Source organism: Rutidosis leptorrhynchoides, chromosome 4 (genome assembly GCF_046630445.1).
Source record: "Rutidosis leptorrhynchoides isolate AG116_Rl617_1_P2 chromosome 4, CSIRO_AGI_Rlap_v1, whole genome shotgun sequence".
Lineage (NCBI taxonomy): Eukaryota > Viridiplantae > Streptophyta > Magnoliopsida > Asterales > Asteraceae > Rutidosis > Rutidosis leptorrhynchoides.
The window spans coordinates 100,571,444-100,587,705 of NC_092336.1; the positions used below are offsets into that span (position 1 = coordinate 100,571,444).

At 30.7% G+C, this 16,262-nt stretch overlaps 1 protein-coding gene across 1 annotated transcript; it reads left to right on the forward strand.

Moving 5' to 3' along the window:
* Nucleotides 1-1,732: 1,732 nt before the first annotated feature.
* Nucleotides 1,733-2,481, forward strand: LOC139844615 (21 kDa protein-like). Its single transcript, XM_071834848.1, has one exon. It carries the CDS (start codon nt 1,740-1,742, stop codon nt 2,370-2,372), a length of 633 nt encoding a protein of 210 aa, XP_071690949.1. The 5' UTR covers nt 1,733-1,739; the 3' UTR covers nt 2,373-2,481.
* The last annotated feature ends 13,781 nt before the right edge of the window (nt 2,482-16,262 follow it).

Sequence of the window (16,262 nt, forward strand, 5' to 3'; positions counted from 1 at the left end):
ATTATTACAAGTATTATCATTTAAAAATTATTAGTATTATCTAATATTATTATTATTATTAGTACTATTATTATTGTATTATTACTAATTTTATCATTTTAAATATTATTATCATTATGATTATTATTATGAAAATAACGCAATCTATTAATATTAGTATTCGTATCGTTTTATTATTATTATCATCTTATTAAAAGATTCATTTTAATTAAAGTTATAATCTTTATTAAAATTTCATTTAAGTTATTATTATTATTATCATAAAAAGATACAACTTTTATTTATAACTATTAATATCATTTTATCAAATAAATAATTATATATATATATATATATATATATATATATATATATATATATATATATATATATATATATATATATATATATATATATATATATATATATATATATATATATATATATATATATATATATATAAGTATATAAATAGAAATAGATAACAACTAAATATATATATAAATTTGTTCGATTACGAGTATATGTGTTAATATATATATACTTGATATAGGTTCGTGAATCCGAGGACAACTCTGCACTTGTTCAGTGCCATCATACAATATTTACTACAAACTATCGTATCGTATCGTGAGTTTTCATAGCTCCCTTTTTATATATATTTTTGGGCTGAGAAAACATGCGCAACTTTTATAACTGTTTTACGTTTAGACACAAGTACTCAGTTATTATTTATGCTGAATACGTGATTTGTCATGCTAAATCTCTGCCGTAATATCGTTAATTGCTTGGTGAACGCAAACTTATTTATTATGAATAGCGCTACTGAGAGTGACGTCTCTAACTATTTGACTGATGGTCTTTGGTTACATAATAATGATTCAACTGACACTGACTGTTCAAAGTGTCGCGGGGTAAACTTTTGTCTAGTAGCGATATTACAAACTGCAGCAACTCTTTTTAGATTGATATAATTGGTATCAATCAACTTTAAACTGAAATCTTGTGGTCTAATGCTATATTGAACTATTGATTTATGATAAACTTATGAACTCACTCAACCTCGTGTTGACTTTTTAAACATGTTTATTCTCAGGTACTTAAATATTGCTTCCGCTGTATATCTACTGCTTTGATGATGATTGCTTGCTATGCTTGGAGTCTTCATTACATATCATATCAATTAAACACATTTAATGCTCTAAATACAATGTAATCTATTTATCTTCCGCTGGAAAACCAATAAAACGTCTCATATAGAGTCGTTCTCGTTTATACAACTGTGATTTGATATACTTAGTCACAAATACCCCAGGCTCTATTTGGAGGTCTGACAATATATCACTGAAGATTGTGAAGATATTTTTTGTTCATAAACCATCTAATGAACTAATATTATAAGTTATTTTAAAATATGATTTGACGTTTTAATATTTTAAGAAGATATATTAGGTACAAATTTCACAATCTGTATATTTTTGGTGATTATGAAAAATAGTAAAAAAAATGGTTATACAAATGATAAGATTAGATACTATACACATAAATAAATATTATCATATTCGATTCATGTAAACTGTCAGAAAAAAAAATGAAAAAAAAAAGAACTATTTCATTTACATGTTTGTTAGTAGAAACTTGAAAGCTAAGTTGAGTTGGCAATAAAAGGGCAAATCGGTAATTTCATTAAACATTCGTCTATATAAACACTTGATTTGAACCGATAATATATTCCTTAAAAATCCTAAAAGAAACAAATAATGGAATTCCACATCACCACCACCCTCATCTTTTTCCTATACACAACCGTCGTACTAATTTCAACCGCCGTCGGCCAAGCTTTTCCACCGTCCTCCGGCCAAGCATTCCCACCGTCTCCATACGATGACACCGGTTACATCCGTACAAGTTGCGAAACAACTCGTTACCCCGAAACTTGTTTCGAGTCTCTCTCAAATTACTCAAGAACAATCCGTAATGACCCGGGAAGACTCGCCACCGTGGCTATCTACGTGGCTCTATCCAACGTCACAGTAATGTCTAATTACGTCACTAACGTTTCACGCGAAATTAACTCCGTCAACACGACAGAAACTGGAGCAATACGAGATTGTTCGTCTGTGTTTAAAGACGCGGTTTATGAGATTAAAAAATCACATAAGGAAATTAAAAGTTTGGGGTGGACAGGTGAGTCAGTTAGGTTCCAGCTCAGCAACGTGCAGACGTGGATGAGTGCTGCGTTGACTAATGAAGACACGTGTGTTGATGGGTTTGAAAACGTGGGTGATAGTGACATGAAGGCCGATATTTGTGGGCGTGTGGTGGTAGTTAAGGAAGTTACGAGTAACGCTTTGGCGTTAGTTAATAGTTATGCGGATAAATTATCGGTGTAAATATTAACGGTTAGTGATGTAATTTTTGCTTTTTTGATTTGATGTCAAATATATTTATTTTGAAGATACATTTACATATTTTGTTAAAATTTGGACATAGATTTTAATTTGATGTGTTTGTTAAAATGTTTTTATTATTTTTTTGATTATGTGATTATATATATGCCAAAAAAGCAAAAAGTATTGTATATTCGTATTGAAAGTGTATGAAATATGTATATAGTTGTACGTCGTAATATCGTATATATATGATTTTCGGTGTGTTTCTCATTAGTAATGAGATTCATGTACGTTAATATTTTGCTAGATATTATATGTAATTTGTAAATTAATGATATACTGTTATGTTTTTTGTAAGAGTTTTATGGTTGTTAATTATAAGTTATAATAACAACTTCAGAATGGCATAATCTTGAGTGGATCAGTTACTTAAATTTGGTTTCTTTATTACTCCGTATAATTTTTTTTCTGTTAAACGTATAATAATGTTAATAAACATTTTGAAGTTGTAACCAATCACTTTAAAAAACTATGTTTCACATCTTTTAAACTTTTTATATTGTGTCTCTGGAATATTAAAATTGGAGAGTACATTTTAACAGAGGTTTGGGAACGGATTTTGTACGAATAGAGGGGTGAATGGGTGATTGAAATTGCTTTTAGAGGTTTTATTATTTTGTCAATTTGAGAGAGAATGTAGACTTTATTATTTAATCACTTCACTATCTTTTTGGATCTTTTTGGAGTTGTGGAAAGTGATGTAGTGGTGCGGAGTTGTTAATGGATCCAAAAGAGTGTGTAAGGAATTGAGGATCAACTCTCTAAATATTGATTGTGTTGTGAATAATGTGGTCGAAATATAATTAATAATTGAGTAAAATAATAATGTATTAACAAAAAAACTATGTGATTGGTCGGAGAGTGTTGTTCTTCTCCATGGTGCGTCCAATTAAGAATGACAATGGATCGAGTAATGTCGTCTTCATATCTATTAAAAAAAATTTCATCAATATTCATATTCAGTTAATTTCAGTTCAACCATTCATATCTGTGGGTTAATGAATTTTTATTGAATATACTAAAATGTTATAATATTTTATAATATGCGATAAAATAAAATGTGGTATAGCAATAACAAATATAACATGATATAATTAATGTATATCTATAATAATGTGTAATCTTTGTCGAATATAATACACAATTTGTTAAATTACTATTAAATATAGATTATGAAAAATGAAATATTAAAATGTACGTTTTATTGTAATATATGTCAATTATTTCATTATAAAGTTGAAAATAAAATATAAATTTCACGATAAATACATTTCTTATAGTAAACATGAAAGCATATATCTATATTTATGTATTTATATATGTATTTAAAATGTTAATAGATATATTAATGAATTAAACTTTTCATCCATATATATGTACGTAAACATATATGATATTCTATGATAATATTCATGTTTTTAAATATTTAATATAATATTTATTGAAAAATAATATATACTTTAATTAAAAAATATTATAATAAATTTTGATTGGTTAATTGAATTTCAATTTTAAATTGAAACCTCAAAACCCCTTCTTATATATAACAACCACAACAAAATCCAATATCACATAAATGTTGTATGAGGGAGGTGAGATGTAAACAATCCTTCTCCTATTCGAGAATAAATACAAGTCATTTTTTCACCCAGAGTGAAACACTCTTAAAAGTAGAGAAATTAATCACTCTTTCTATTCGACGGATAGAGAGATTGATTCCGAGTAGACCTCCGGCCAATAAGTAGGAAAAAAATTTAAAAAATAAAATAAATTTGAGATGCCATAAAAATGGTAAAATTAAATTTCCATTGATTTTAAATCCTAACTAGAATTTAATATAAGAGTCAATCAAATCATCAATAAATCGACGCTTACTGTTGACTCAATAATTAGAGCCGTGAAATTACTTACTTTTCTTTCTTTTTAGAATATAATAAAAATAGTATGTTAATTTTATTGTTGATTTTGACATATAGGCTTTTCTTTTTTGTCACACCCCCAAATAGGGCCGGGGGTATTTGTGACTAATTATATCAAATCAAGCAATTGTATAACGATAAACGACTCTATATGAGACGTTTTATATAACTTTTATTGAATTTTTGCAGCGGGAGATAAATAGTCATTACATTTTATTGAATGAACAAAGCATTAAATGTTTTTAAATGGAATGATAAGTAATGCATGAAGACTCCAAGCATAGCAAGCAATCATCATCAAAGCAGCACATCAACAGCTTCTAATTACCTGAGACAAACATGCTTAAAAAGTCAACACGAGGTTGAGTGAATAACATATGTTTAATTTTGAGTAAGTTTGTTAGACCACAAGATTTAAATAAAGTCGATATATCATGTATATCAAAAGTATGCCATGAGCGTATAATATCAAAACTAAACGATTTTACCCCGTAACAATACATATGTAATTGTCGAGATCATTATTATACCACCAATTGACCTGAGGTCAACAGTGCGGGACGTTACTCCCAATAGCGCTATCTATAATAATTCCGTTTGCCACATTAATTCATCTAGCAATTAATGATATTACAAAGCAGGGATTTGTATGTTTCAAATGAACATAATAAAATACTCATGTTGGTCGCATAATAAGTTTGTACTTGTGTCTAGCATGTCAAAGCATTTAAAATAAAGCATGTGTCTCACCCCAATGTAAAAACATAAAAATGTAAAAGCGGGGCTATGAAATTCACCTTAAATAGCAGTTGAAGTATTCCACGCAAGAAGGAAAGTAAAGCAAGTAAGTGATCTGGATATCAACCTAGAGGTATAACGTTTGGTTAGTTAATGTCTAACTTGACATAAAGTATGTTTATTAATATAGCAACTATATTGACAGTGAGGGTTTTCGAGAAAAGTTCCTATTTTTCAAAAGTTTCTATTTTTGAAAACCTACTATTTATGGAAAACTTCCACTTATAGTAAGCTTCTAGTTTAAGAATGTTCGGGTTATAATTCTTAACAAAGATGTTGTACAATCTCGCCCAAACTTCGTCGCTAACATGCAAGTCACTCGAATGATCTATTGTTACCGAGCGGCCCGGGATCTCTTGACCAGAATCTAAGTCTTGGCATTCGAGATCCACAAGCGTCCCATAATGGTAACAAGGATCACCCTAGGCCACAAGTAGCGGTGATGTTTGTAGTCTTTGTACGCTATCTTTAATTATAACCTTCACGTTAGGTGCGTATATACATATATATTCATTAATTCGATTTTAATTATAATTCCTATATATTAATTCATAAAAATACTTTTATAATTTTTAGTAACATATATTACTAGTTATAACATGTTATTTATTTTAATTTTAATTGCATATAATTTATAACATTATTTACATGTTTCGGTAAAAAAATTAATAAATCGAAGTAAAAAGTAAAAAGTAAAAAGTAAAAAGTAAGAAAAGAATACTTACTAGTAGTAATTCTTCAAAGAGAGAATGAGAGAAATTTTGGTGTGAGTTTGAATGAGAATGAGGGGTATTTATACTTGAAAAAATTAGGTAAAAAGAATAAAATAATTAAAAGAAAAAGAAATATTTTAATTTTTAATGAGATTTTAAAATTCAAAAGTATTAAATGTTAAGTCATGGGATAATGCACAAAATAAAATAATAAAAGTAGTTTTACATTATAATTTTTAATTAAAAAGTAATTTTTTTTAAATTCATTTATTTTAAGGATTATATATATATATATATATATATATATATATATATATATATATATATATATATATTTAAATAAATAAATTGATTTAGTACTTTTCCAAGAATATTTCTCAATATTTTTTTATTTTTATTTAATAAATAAATACGAATTTTGCATAAAAATAATAAATAATTCAGTATTTTATATTTTTAATAATAATTATGATTTTAATTATTAAACTATAGTTTTAGTAAGTTTGTAAATATTATTACATTTATATATAATTAGATTTATTATATAGTTAAATATATAATACATTAACTAAATAATAAAAGTGATACAAAGTTTATATACTTAGTTAAATTATGTCAAATTATATAAATTAATAATATATTATTTATTTAAGCGTACATTGTTGACTATAAATTACTATTCGGTCAATATTTAATTGTATATAACAACCCTTAATACATATAGTCAGGCAGATAACTCTAGGGTTAATTCAGTAAATTTAAAATTCGAAAAGTGAGGGTTGTTATATTTTTTGATGACGTCAAAAAGAGAGGATATATATTGTATTGAAAAAGGTTCGATTCTAGTTCCACGGGTTCTTTTATGAAGTTGTGATGTGGTCCAGCGATTGGTGGCCTGCTTCCTTTAGGGGATGTCAGGAGTTCGACCCCCGTTGACTACATATTAAAAACACAATTTCATCTCTGCCATGAAGTATCCACCCATGACACCTTTCCCATATCATTTGGGGGGTAAAGGGGAGGGGGTTTTACTTAGCCGTGCCCTTGGATCGGTTTCAAAATTTCATCCCGGGCAGCGATGGGGGCGGGGTTATAATCGTTGTATCGACATAGTCGAAACGGGTGGTAAAGTCCCCCTCAGGTGATCCCAATCACTGTTAAAAAAAAATATTGTATTGAAAATAATTTGTTCTCCGATTATTTCATTATAATAATCCTTTTAACATTAAGATTGTGACAAGTGTCAAAAAAAAAAAAAAAAAAAAAATTTCTCTTCATTTTAAATCATTATTATTGATTTTTTTATGTGTCATTATTTTATCGAATAACATGATTAATATGATAAAAACGTAGATATTTCCAATGTTTAAAGAGCTTCATTCGCTTAAAATTATGCTAACCTTTTGACATAATTGATCATGTAATATTAATAGAGCAAACAAATTTTTAACTTCACTTTAGGATACGATTTGGATGAATCGGATTGATATCGTCATTAACACCGTATAATATCCTTGACATGCTATTTGTATCATTTCCATTAATTCACAAGATAACTCTTTATTTCAAAAAATCCAATAATTATCAGTGATCAATTCACGTTTCAGATAATAATATATAATATATTATAATTATATCATATTCTAATTTAAATTTTTATTCAAATTAAAAGACCCACCATAAATGCATTCAATTATGTTGTGCGCTTAAATAAACAATCCCCATGTTTAGGCCACGCAAAAAAAAGGTATACTTCGTAATACACAAGCTATATATATATATATATATATATCGGTAGAATCAAGAGGGAAGTAACCAATCGGGGGAAGTGGGGGGAAGTAAAATTTTTTTTCCTTTCATTTTTTGAAAAAGCTTTGTTCACGAACATTATAGATTTGATGAAAATATGAACATTTAATAAAGACACTTTGTGATAAATGTTTTTATTTTGACGGGAAAACGCTCGAGAACTAATATATAACAATTATCGTGTTTTTCGAGCGTGTGTCGAGGTTTTAGATATTAGGGTTTATAGGGTTTAGATATTAGGGTTTAGAAATTTAGGGTTTAGGGTTTAGATTTAGGATTTAGATTGAGTTTTTAACACGAACGGTTTAGAGTTTAGGATTTAGGATTTAGGATTTTGGGTTTAGGGTTTAGGGTTTGGTGTTTTGGGTTTATGGAATAAACCCAAAACACCAAACCCTAAACCCTAAACTCTAAATCGGGCTAAATTTTACTTCACAAAACATGGAAAAAAAAACGTTAACATTCTTCACGAACAATATTATCTTAAATGTTATTTTTGTCGATCGTTTTCCCTCCTAAATAATAACATTCATCATGAAGTGTCTTTTAAATGTTCATATTTTCGTGTGATCTTGATGCCTGAAAAAAAAATTCCAAAAAAAACGAAAAAAACAAAATTTTGCTTCCCCACGATTGGTTACTTTCCCATTGATCCTGCCCCTATATATATATATACTACCTCCGTCCCACCAGAAGTGTCTACTTTAACTTTTGACAGTCTTTATTTGTCAACTTTGACTATAAATATTTACGTTCGTGCTATATAATATTTGATAAAAATTATATGAATTGATTGATTGAGTTTTAGTTGTAATTTCATTGATATAACTTTTATCAAATATTATATAATACCAACAAAAATATCTAAAGTCAAAGTTAAATAAGGAAGACTGAAAAAAGTCAAAGTGGACACTTCTGATAAGACGGAGGGAGTATATATATATATATATATATATATATATATATATATATATATATATATATATATATATATATATATATATATATATATATATGTGTGTGTGTGTGTGTGTGTGTGTGTGTGTGTGTATATGTGTGTGTGTGTGTGTGTGTTAAACTCAAAACAATGTTTAAATATAAAATTGAATTGAATACCTTTAGACATACGGAGTATTTTGGTACGTATGACATCTTATCTACAGTTAAATACTTAAATAGTCGACATGTTTCACTAAATCGAATTACGAGTTTACGACTATATGGCTTAGAAAATTGAACTCACCTTCTCGAATAGCATACTTCATACTTGTAAACACAAATTCAGGGTTTTGTAAATTAACAAAGCATGCCATGAGGGCAAGATTCACTTTTTGTTACCATTTGGTCATTATAAATTATGAAAATGAAGTGGAATGAACACACTAGCATTCAACCACAATAGCACAAATAGTAGCTAACCAAATAAAGGACGATTACGTACAATTATTCAAAAAGATGTATTCACTTTATCTAATATGCTACGAGTTAATTAGCCGTCCAAATGCTAGTCGGGCAAATACTACCTGTTTGACTTGGAGGCTAAGCTGGGGTTTTTAGCAAATTCGGATTTTAGGTTTTTATTGTTTATTTAGAAAACTAATTGTTAGAGCACTCGGTGCCCCAAGTCCCTCACCACCGTCCACCGTCAACCGACGCCGGAATCGACCGTCGGTCAACACCGGCACGGCGTCTATTCCGCTGTCGATTTCCAAGGCGCCCGCACGATGGTGCTTTTCTTGAATGTTGCTTTTTGAATTTTTAAAATATAGCCGTTTTTAACGGCTATTTTTGCCTTTTGTTTCTTTTGTTTCTTTTTCTTTTATTTCCTACAAATACTACGTTCATTTTATTCACAATTCACAACTTTATCTATTTTATTAATCACTTTACTCTCTACAATATTTAAATTATTACAACTTGATTTATTTTTATATTTTTAGAACAAATGTCGTCTTCTTCGAGTTCTTCCCATGACAATTTCACAAATTATACGCTCAACTTACTAGATGATATTGATTCTTCTTTTGACGATGGCGTAAATTCACGTCGTCACATACGTCATGACCATTATGAAGCACATGATCGTTTGATGGACGATTATTTTGACGAGGTTTGCAAATATCATGATAAAAATTTTAAACGACAGTTTCGGATGCAACGACGTGTATTTCTTAGAATTATGAATGATATTCTAAGCTACTATCCAAATCCATTGCCTTATTATTTTAGATGGTTTCATCGAAGAAAATATTCACGTGGCATGTGGAGTTTTAGTACGCATTTAAAGATCCGCACTACGTCAGGTAGCATACGGTTATATACCGGATGCTTTGGATGAGTACCTGCAAATGAGTGAACGAGTTGGCCGGGAATCTATGGTCAACTTTACCATGTGCATCATTGATTTGTATGTGAATGACTGGCTACGAGAGCCTACGTTGCATGACATTCAACGTTTATACGAAGGTCATGAAACGACTCATTATTTTTTGCGCATGATGGGTAGCATAGATTGTATGCACTGAGCAAGGGCAAAATGTCCAGTTGCGTGGAGAGGTCAATATATGCGAGGCGATTACAGTCACCTAACTATTATGTTTGAAGTCGTCGCCTCGTATGATAATTGAATTTGGCTTGCGTATTTTGGTGTCGCGGGCTCAAACAACGACTTGAATGTGTTAAACTCAATGCTTAATGAAGACATGTCTGACATCTCTTATCATGTAAACAGTGTGGAGTACAAAAGAGGGTACTATTTAGCGAACGAAATTGATCCAACTTCGGCAGCATTTGTTAAGGGATTTTTAAGTACCGTTGATGAAAATCATTCTTACTTTATAAGGAAACAAGTTGCTGCTCGCAAAGACGTTGGAAGGACTTTTGAGATTTTACAGGGCCTTGGCATATTCTATAACAAGCCGCAAGGGCATACGAGGTGAACCAAATGAGATGGCTTATGTATACATGCATCATACTACACAACATCATAATTGAAGACAATGATTACAACCTTGCTGAGAATGATTGAGTTTATGAGCCGGTTCAAATATACAACGTACATGGATCGAGAGGTGCGACGCTCGTGCGAGAAGAACAAGAGAGTTACGTGATAGAGGAATGCACGAAGGCTTACGATCCGACTTGGTTGAACATTTATGGTCTATTCGAGATTGAATGTATTTTTTTTTAATAAGTAATTTAGATTATTTTATGAATCAATGTAATATTTTTTTATTTTATGAATTTTAATTTAGTATTTTATTTTATTTTATGAAGTTTTTTTAAATATATAATAATTGTTAACAAAAAAAATATTAAAAATTAATTAAAAAAAGATAATTAAAAAATGGACACTGAAATGAACATTAGAGACACTTCTACCCATATCACTGTCAGTCAATTTCAATGTTCATTTTAGACACTTAAAATGAACAACGGGTACCGAGTGCTCTTAATCCTAATTAGTTAATCCTAAGATTTTGTGTTTAAAAAATTGCATAGTTCTTATTTAGGTTGGTAACTTTTTTTTTTTTGCCCAAATTAACGATAATTTTTATAAAAACAAGAAATGTCTTCGAAAAAAAATGAATTCAACAAGAGATACAAGAGAAAAACCCTAAGAGAAAGCCGCTAACAAACGAAACTATTTATTTCGAGTTTCACCTAACCTAAACCAAACAACCGGATCCGAATACTAACAAAAGCAACACACTACGAAACCAAAAGTAAACTACAAAACATGAAACGGATATAATCGAAGTCAAATATCTTTTATGAATACGCCGTATTAATTAAGTTGGTAATTACTACAAACAAACTTTCAAATGAAATGAAATTAATATTAATTAACAATAACAATTCTAGCATAAGTGTTTGTAAAGCTAAATTGTGATTGAAGTTAAACCTCAGAAGCATAAATTCTAATGCGTAGAAGTGGTATGTTTGCCCAAATATACGATGTTTTTGGGTGCACGCAAACACTATACATGTGCTGCAATCAACACAAAATATATGCTATTTCCTATGTCTTCCCCAATGTTTTTTAAATAAAACTTACAAGGGACCATTTAATTTGACCCATTGGCCAATTTCATTTCTGACATATTTCACTGACAAATGACTAATTGATCCAAGTATTTCGTAACTCGTACATACTGTAATGGGCCATATTTTATTACAATGTTTCTCAGCCCAACAAGTTCAATTTGATCAATCTGTTGCCTTCCAGTAAGGCAGTAAGCTATGGCATAATTATTCAAAGCTATATCCCAGACAATATTTTTTTTTTAACGGCGATATCGACATAGAATGCTCTCATTTGTCACCCACACACGAGTTAGGAGGAAACCCAATTCGCGACGATGTTGGCAGTACCATTGAAGGTTGGGAAAAACCCCCAGAGACCTTCTCAAATCGCATTGATGTTGGTAGTACCATTAAAGGTTGAAAACTCTTGCTTGAAGTATGAATTGAACTTAGGTTGACAGTACCCCTTACCACTCAAGCAAAACTTAGTTAAGCCCAAACAATATAGTTACACAATGTATTGTAGGGTTATTAAAAGAAACACAAATTTCTCGAACAAACTACTCCGTATAAGATATGCCTTCAAATAAAAAAATAATTGCAAAAAACTCTCACAAGTTGCATGGGTAACTTGCCACTTGAAAATTGTGATCATTATCAAAAAAATTCAGTTCGCGAGCGAAAAATTATGTCATGATCGGCATAGTCCAGTCAAAAAGACCATATTTTTTAGAACGACGGTTTCGAAATCACTTAGAGGGATATTAACTACCTTCGAGGTCATATTACACACACGCTTCAACAACGTTCCCAATGACCCACACAAATATCAATTCATATAGGGCATGGTCAAGAAGACCATGCTAACTTGCCACTGATCAAGATTAATCAGTAGTCACTTGTCGCATGAGACTCTTGTTACTCGGTTATATTAAGAGGCTGACGCAAAGTCGCAAAGCGAAAACGACCTGCATATATCTGTTAATCTTATCCAGTAATTTGATTTTTAATAGATTTTTTCGATAACGTTTTATCACTACTTATAAACAAACTGAGTGATCCATTTCACGCAACAACAATTTTATTCATTTCAAAAAATATTTTACCTAACAAAAAAAATTCACTTTTGGACAAATCCGCATAGATTACGCTCCGGTTAAAGTACAATTTTAACAATTTATATTACAATCGGTTTAGGTAATGAAAACTATATGTTGTGGAGCCGCTTGCAAATCCAATTATAACAGTCCTATTTGTATACAAATTGACTATATTAGAACTCCTTTAAAACTTTCAATTTAACCCGAGAAACCGATGAACCAAAATAGCTTGAAAATAAACATTCTTTAGGTTACGCTACAACTTAATTCACCTGTTTCTATGAAATATAAGGTAGATAATTATATTTTTTTATCTTAGGAATTATGGTGAAAATTTTAGAGTTTTTTATACGCAGTTAGTAACGATCCCATTGAAATTTATGTTCTTGAGAAAGTTAGATTGTATTCCGCCCTTAACCCGAGATTTTTTTTTTCTACAGTTTGAGTGCGCAGTTCGCATTCTGGTAACTTACGCGATTCGAAAACCTTTGCAAAATCCCATGTTATAGTGTGCAGCGCCCACCACCTATGCGACGCGCACTTATGTTTAATTTATAACCTTCATAACCATGAACGAAATTATTGAAAATCATAAATAAAAATAAAAAATTAACTTACAATGTTATAACTAAACTCGGGCAATTAAGTGTTTTAGTTGAGACATAACCCAACTCACTCTTATTTATTAGGTATTGTATTAACACTAACCTCATCGCTGTATGTTAAACACTCTAGGTCACTTACATTTACTCCGCACTTGAATATTTGATACGCTATTTTTAATGTGAGTTTATAGTTTCACTTTTAAACTTTATAATTTTTATGAGATGAGAATACATGCACTTTTTGTTTTAGATTTATGGACTGAAGTACTTAAATTGCTTATTTGCTTAAGTTACAACCACAAATCCCTTAACTGGATTACGGTTAATTACGTGTAAGTAAGTGTGAGTCAGAGTGTATCTATCGAGTTTGACAACTCCACCCAACGGTAACGGGTGCTTATTCTTTCGTATACAATTAATGCACTTTGGTTGAGTATACACACATAGGGCATTGAATGTCTTTTTATACGTATGTGTTAAGTTTCGTAATATGGGTGGTCACGAATTCAATACTTTTTCTAAATTAATTATACTTGAACTAAATCTTGTGGTCCATACTTTTATTATGTTTAAACCTATGAACTCACCAACGTTATGTTGACATTTTAGCATGTATTTATCGGGTTTCTAGGTTTTGATTCCGCGCCTTCCATGTAGAGATCATGCATGGTCATATCTATTAAGTCTTATCGTCTTTTTGTCGAACTATGATTGACTACACATACATTTATATTTTGTACTTTAATTTTAATGTAACTTACTACTTTTAGCATGTCGGTCTAACTTGGTATTTTGAAGTTTGATAAATGAATGCACTTATGTTAAAACGTCTCATCTTATAGGGCGTTAACCAGGACGGGGACTCTTAAAGTCATGTCACGTCATAAAGACTTAGGCGGGGGTATGACAAATGCTAGTGGTAGTTTTTATGAACAGTCGTCGATAACCATCTAAATAATTGTTGCTACTTAAATTATCAAATAACACATAACAACTAAATTTTGATAACACTCGCTAATGTTTTGTAACTATGCAGGCTCGTATGAAAGAGTTGCATGAGCAACAGTTGAACCAGAAAAAGCCCCTCACCGACCTTGAAATTTTAGAAATGATGTTGGGTATACAACATGGTTGGCAGCGTGGCGTTGGACAAAAGAATTCTACTTCGAGTATGTCCACTGAATCATCCTCCTCCACCCAGACGAGCCAACTAGTATACACTCTTGCATGTAGATAAAATGAGGCAGTTGCTCGTACAAAGGATGAAATAACACCGAAGAACCGGAGTGACATATATAAGTAGACTGCACCACTATAGACTGCTTTGGGAAAACAACCAATCTAGCTTGAAGATAGTAACGTCAAGGAAGATAACGTCATGGAGGAAGATAACAACGACGATGAAGATGAAAACACGACATTTGAAATGGTTGTGGCGATTGAATGTTTTTCAACAATTAGTTATAAGTCTTTAAATTTAATTTTTATCTTTTTAGCGTTTGACATTTATTTAACACTTTAGACTTTAGTTTGGTAATACAACTCGTTATTGTGTTGTTTTGGATATTTTGGCTGGAAAATTATTCTTGAATATGTTTCGTTGGTGGGAAGAAAGCCCAAAATATCTGATCGGGCAATAGCATATACGAAAAGCTGTTGTCCAACAATTTTACACTTTTAGAGGCGCACAACGCGCCGAGTGTCACTAAAGAGCATGTCAAATTATAATTAAATAGAAAATTGCTAAAATCATTTGCGACGTATGATGCACCGCCAAAGGTTGTGGAGAAATAATTTCTTTTTAAAAATAATTATATTTACTACATCAACATCATTTTTCATTTAATGGCGTCGTTAAAGGTAAATTCATTTCTTTTCCGTTTAATTATGAGCTAGTGGAACCCATTTACCTCGCCACACAAATATTAAATAGGGTGAATCTTTAGTGGCGCACCTTAGCGACGCAGAGTCGCTGCAAATATCTTTTTCTGCTGATTAGTTTATGTCTTATGGTGAGTAATCTTTGTGTTGACTAGTCCGTCTACCACAATTCTGTTGGTTATAGTTTTTGGATAAAAGAAATTGATGTGGTTGATTATTATCTCATTAGTGGATGGAGAGCGTAGTTGGCTTAAGATAGTTGTCTATGTCATTCTAACAATTTATGATATAGTGTATTTTGTTCTTTTGAGGCTTCTGGTTTTTCTCCCGTTTTGAAGTTTTCAGGTTAAATTCTTGTGTTGTGGATTGTTCTTATTTCTTTACTGTCTTTCATTTGGCGTGTGTTGGGAATTAGTGAGACCATTTTCCCAACAACTGGTATCTGGAACAATCTCGAATTGAGCCAAGCGGTAATTGACCTTTTTATCCTTAGTTAATATTAATTTATTAATATCAGTTATTTTAATAATTATGTGTTTATAATTATTTGGTTGTTTAGTTATGTACGTTTTGTGACAAGGGTCACAGAACATGTTTCTTTATGTGAATTGGACCTCGTTAGGGCCGCCTAATGAGGTACATTGTATTTTAGATAACTGGTAAATACTCGTGTGTAGTGGGAAATGGGGTTTCCTCACAATGAAGAAATCCCCATCTGTTTAAATAACTCGTATGTTCTTCCCTTACCATTTTTAGAAACTTAAAAACCCTAAAACACACCTCCTGCTCTCCAATCCTTGAAATCAAAAGTGCAATTCAAAGCCTTGTGATCTTGTGTATCTAATTCTTCGTGATTTCGGTAATCTAATAAGGTAAACATCATTGAATTTAATAAATTTAAAGTGGGTTTGGGTTTGGGTTTGATTCTTGACGATATGTGTTTGTTATGTTTGATTGATGTTAGAAATAGTTTATATAT

What these genes read in the sequence shown, in the direction of transcription:
- LOC139844615 (XM_071834848.1), top strand. Translation starts at nt 1,740, where the DNA reads ATGGAATTCCACATCACCACCACCCTCATCTTTTTCCTATACACAACC.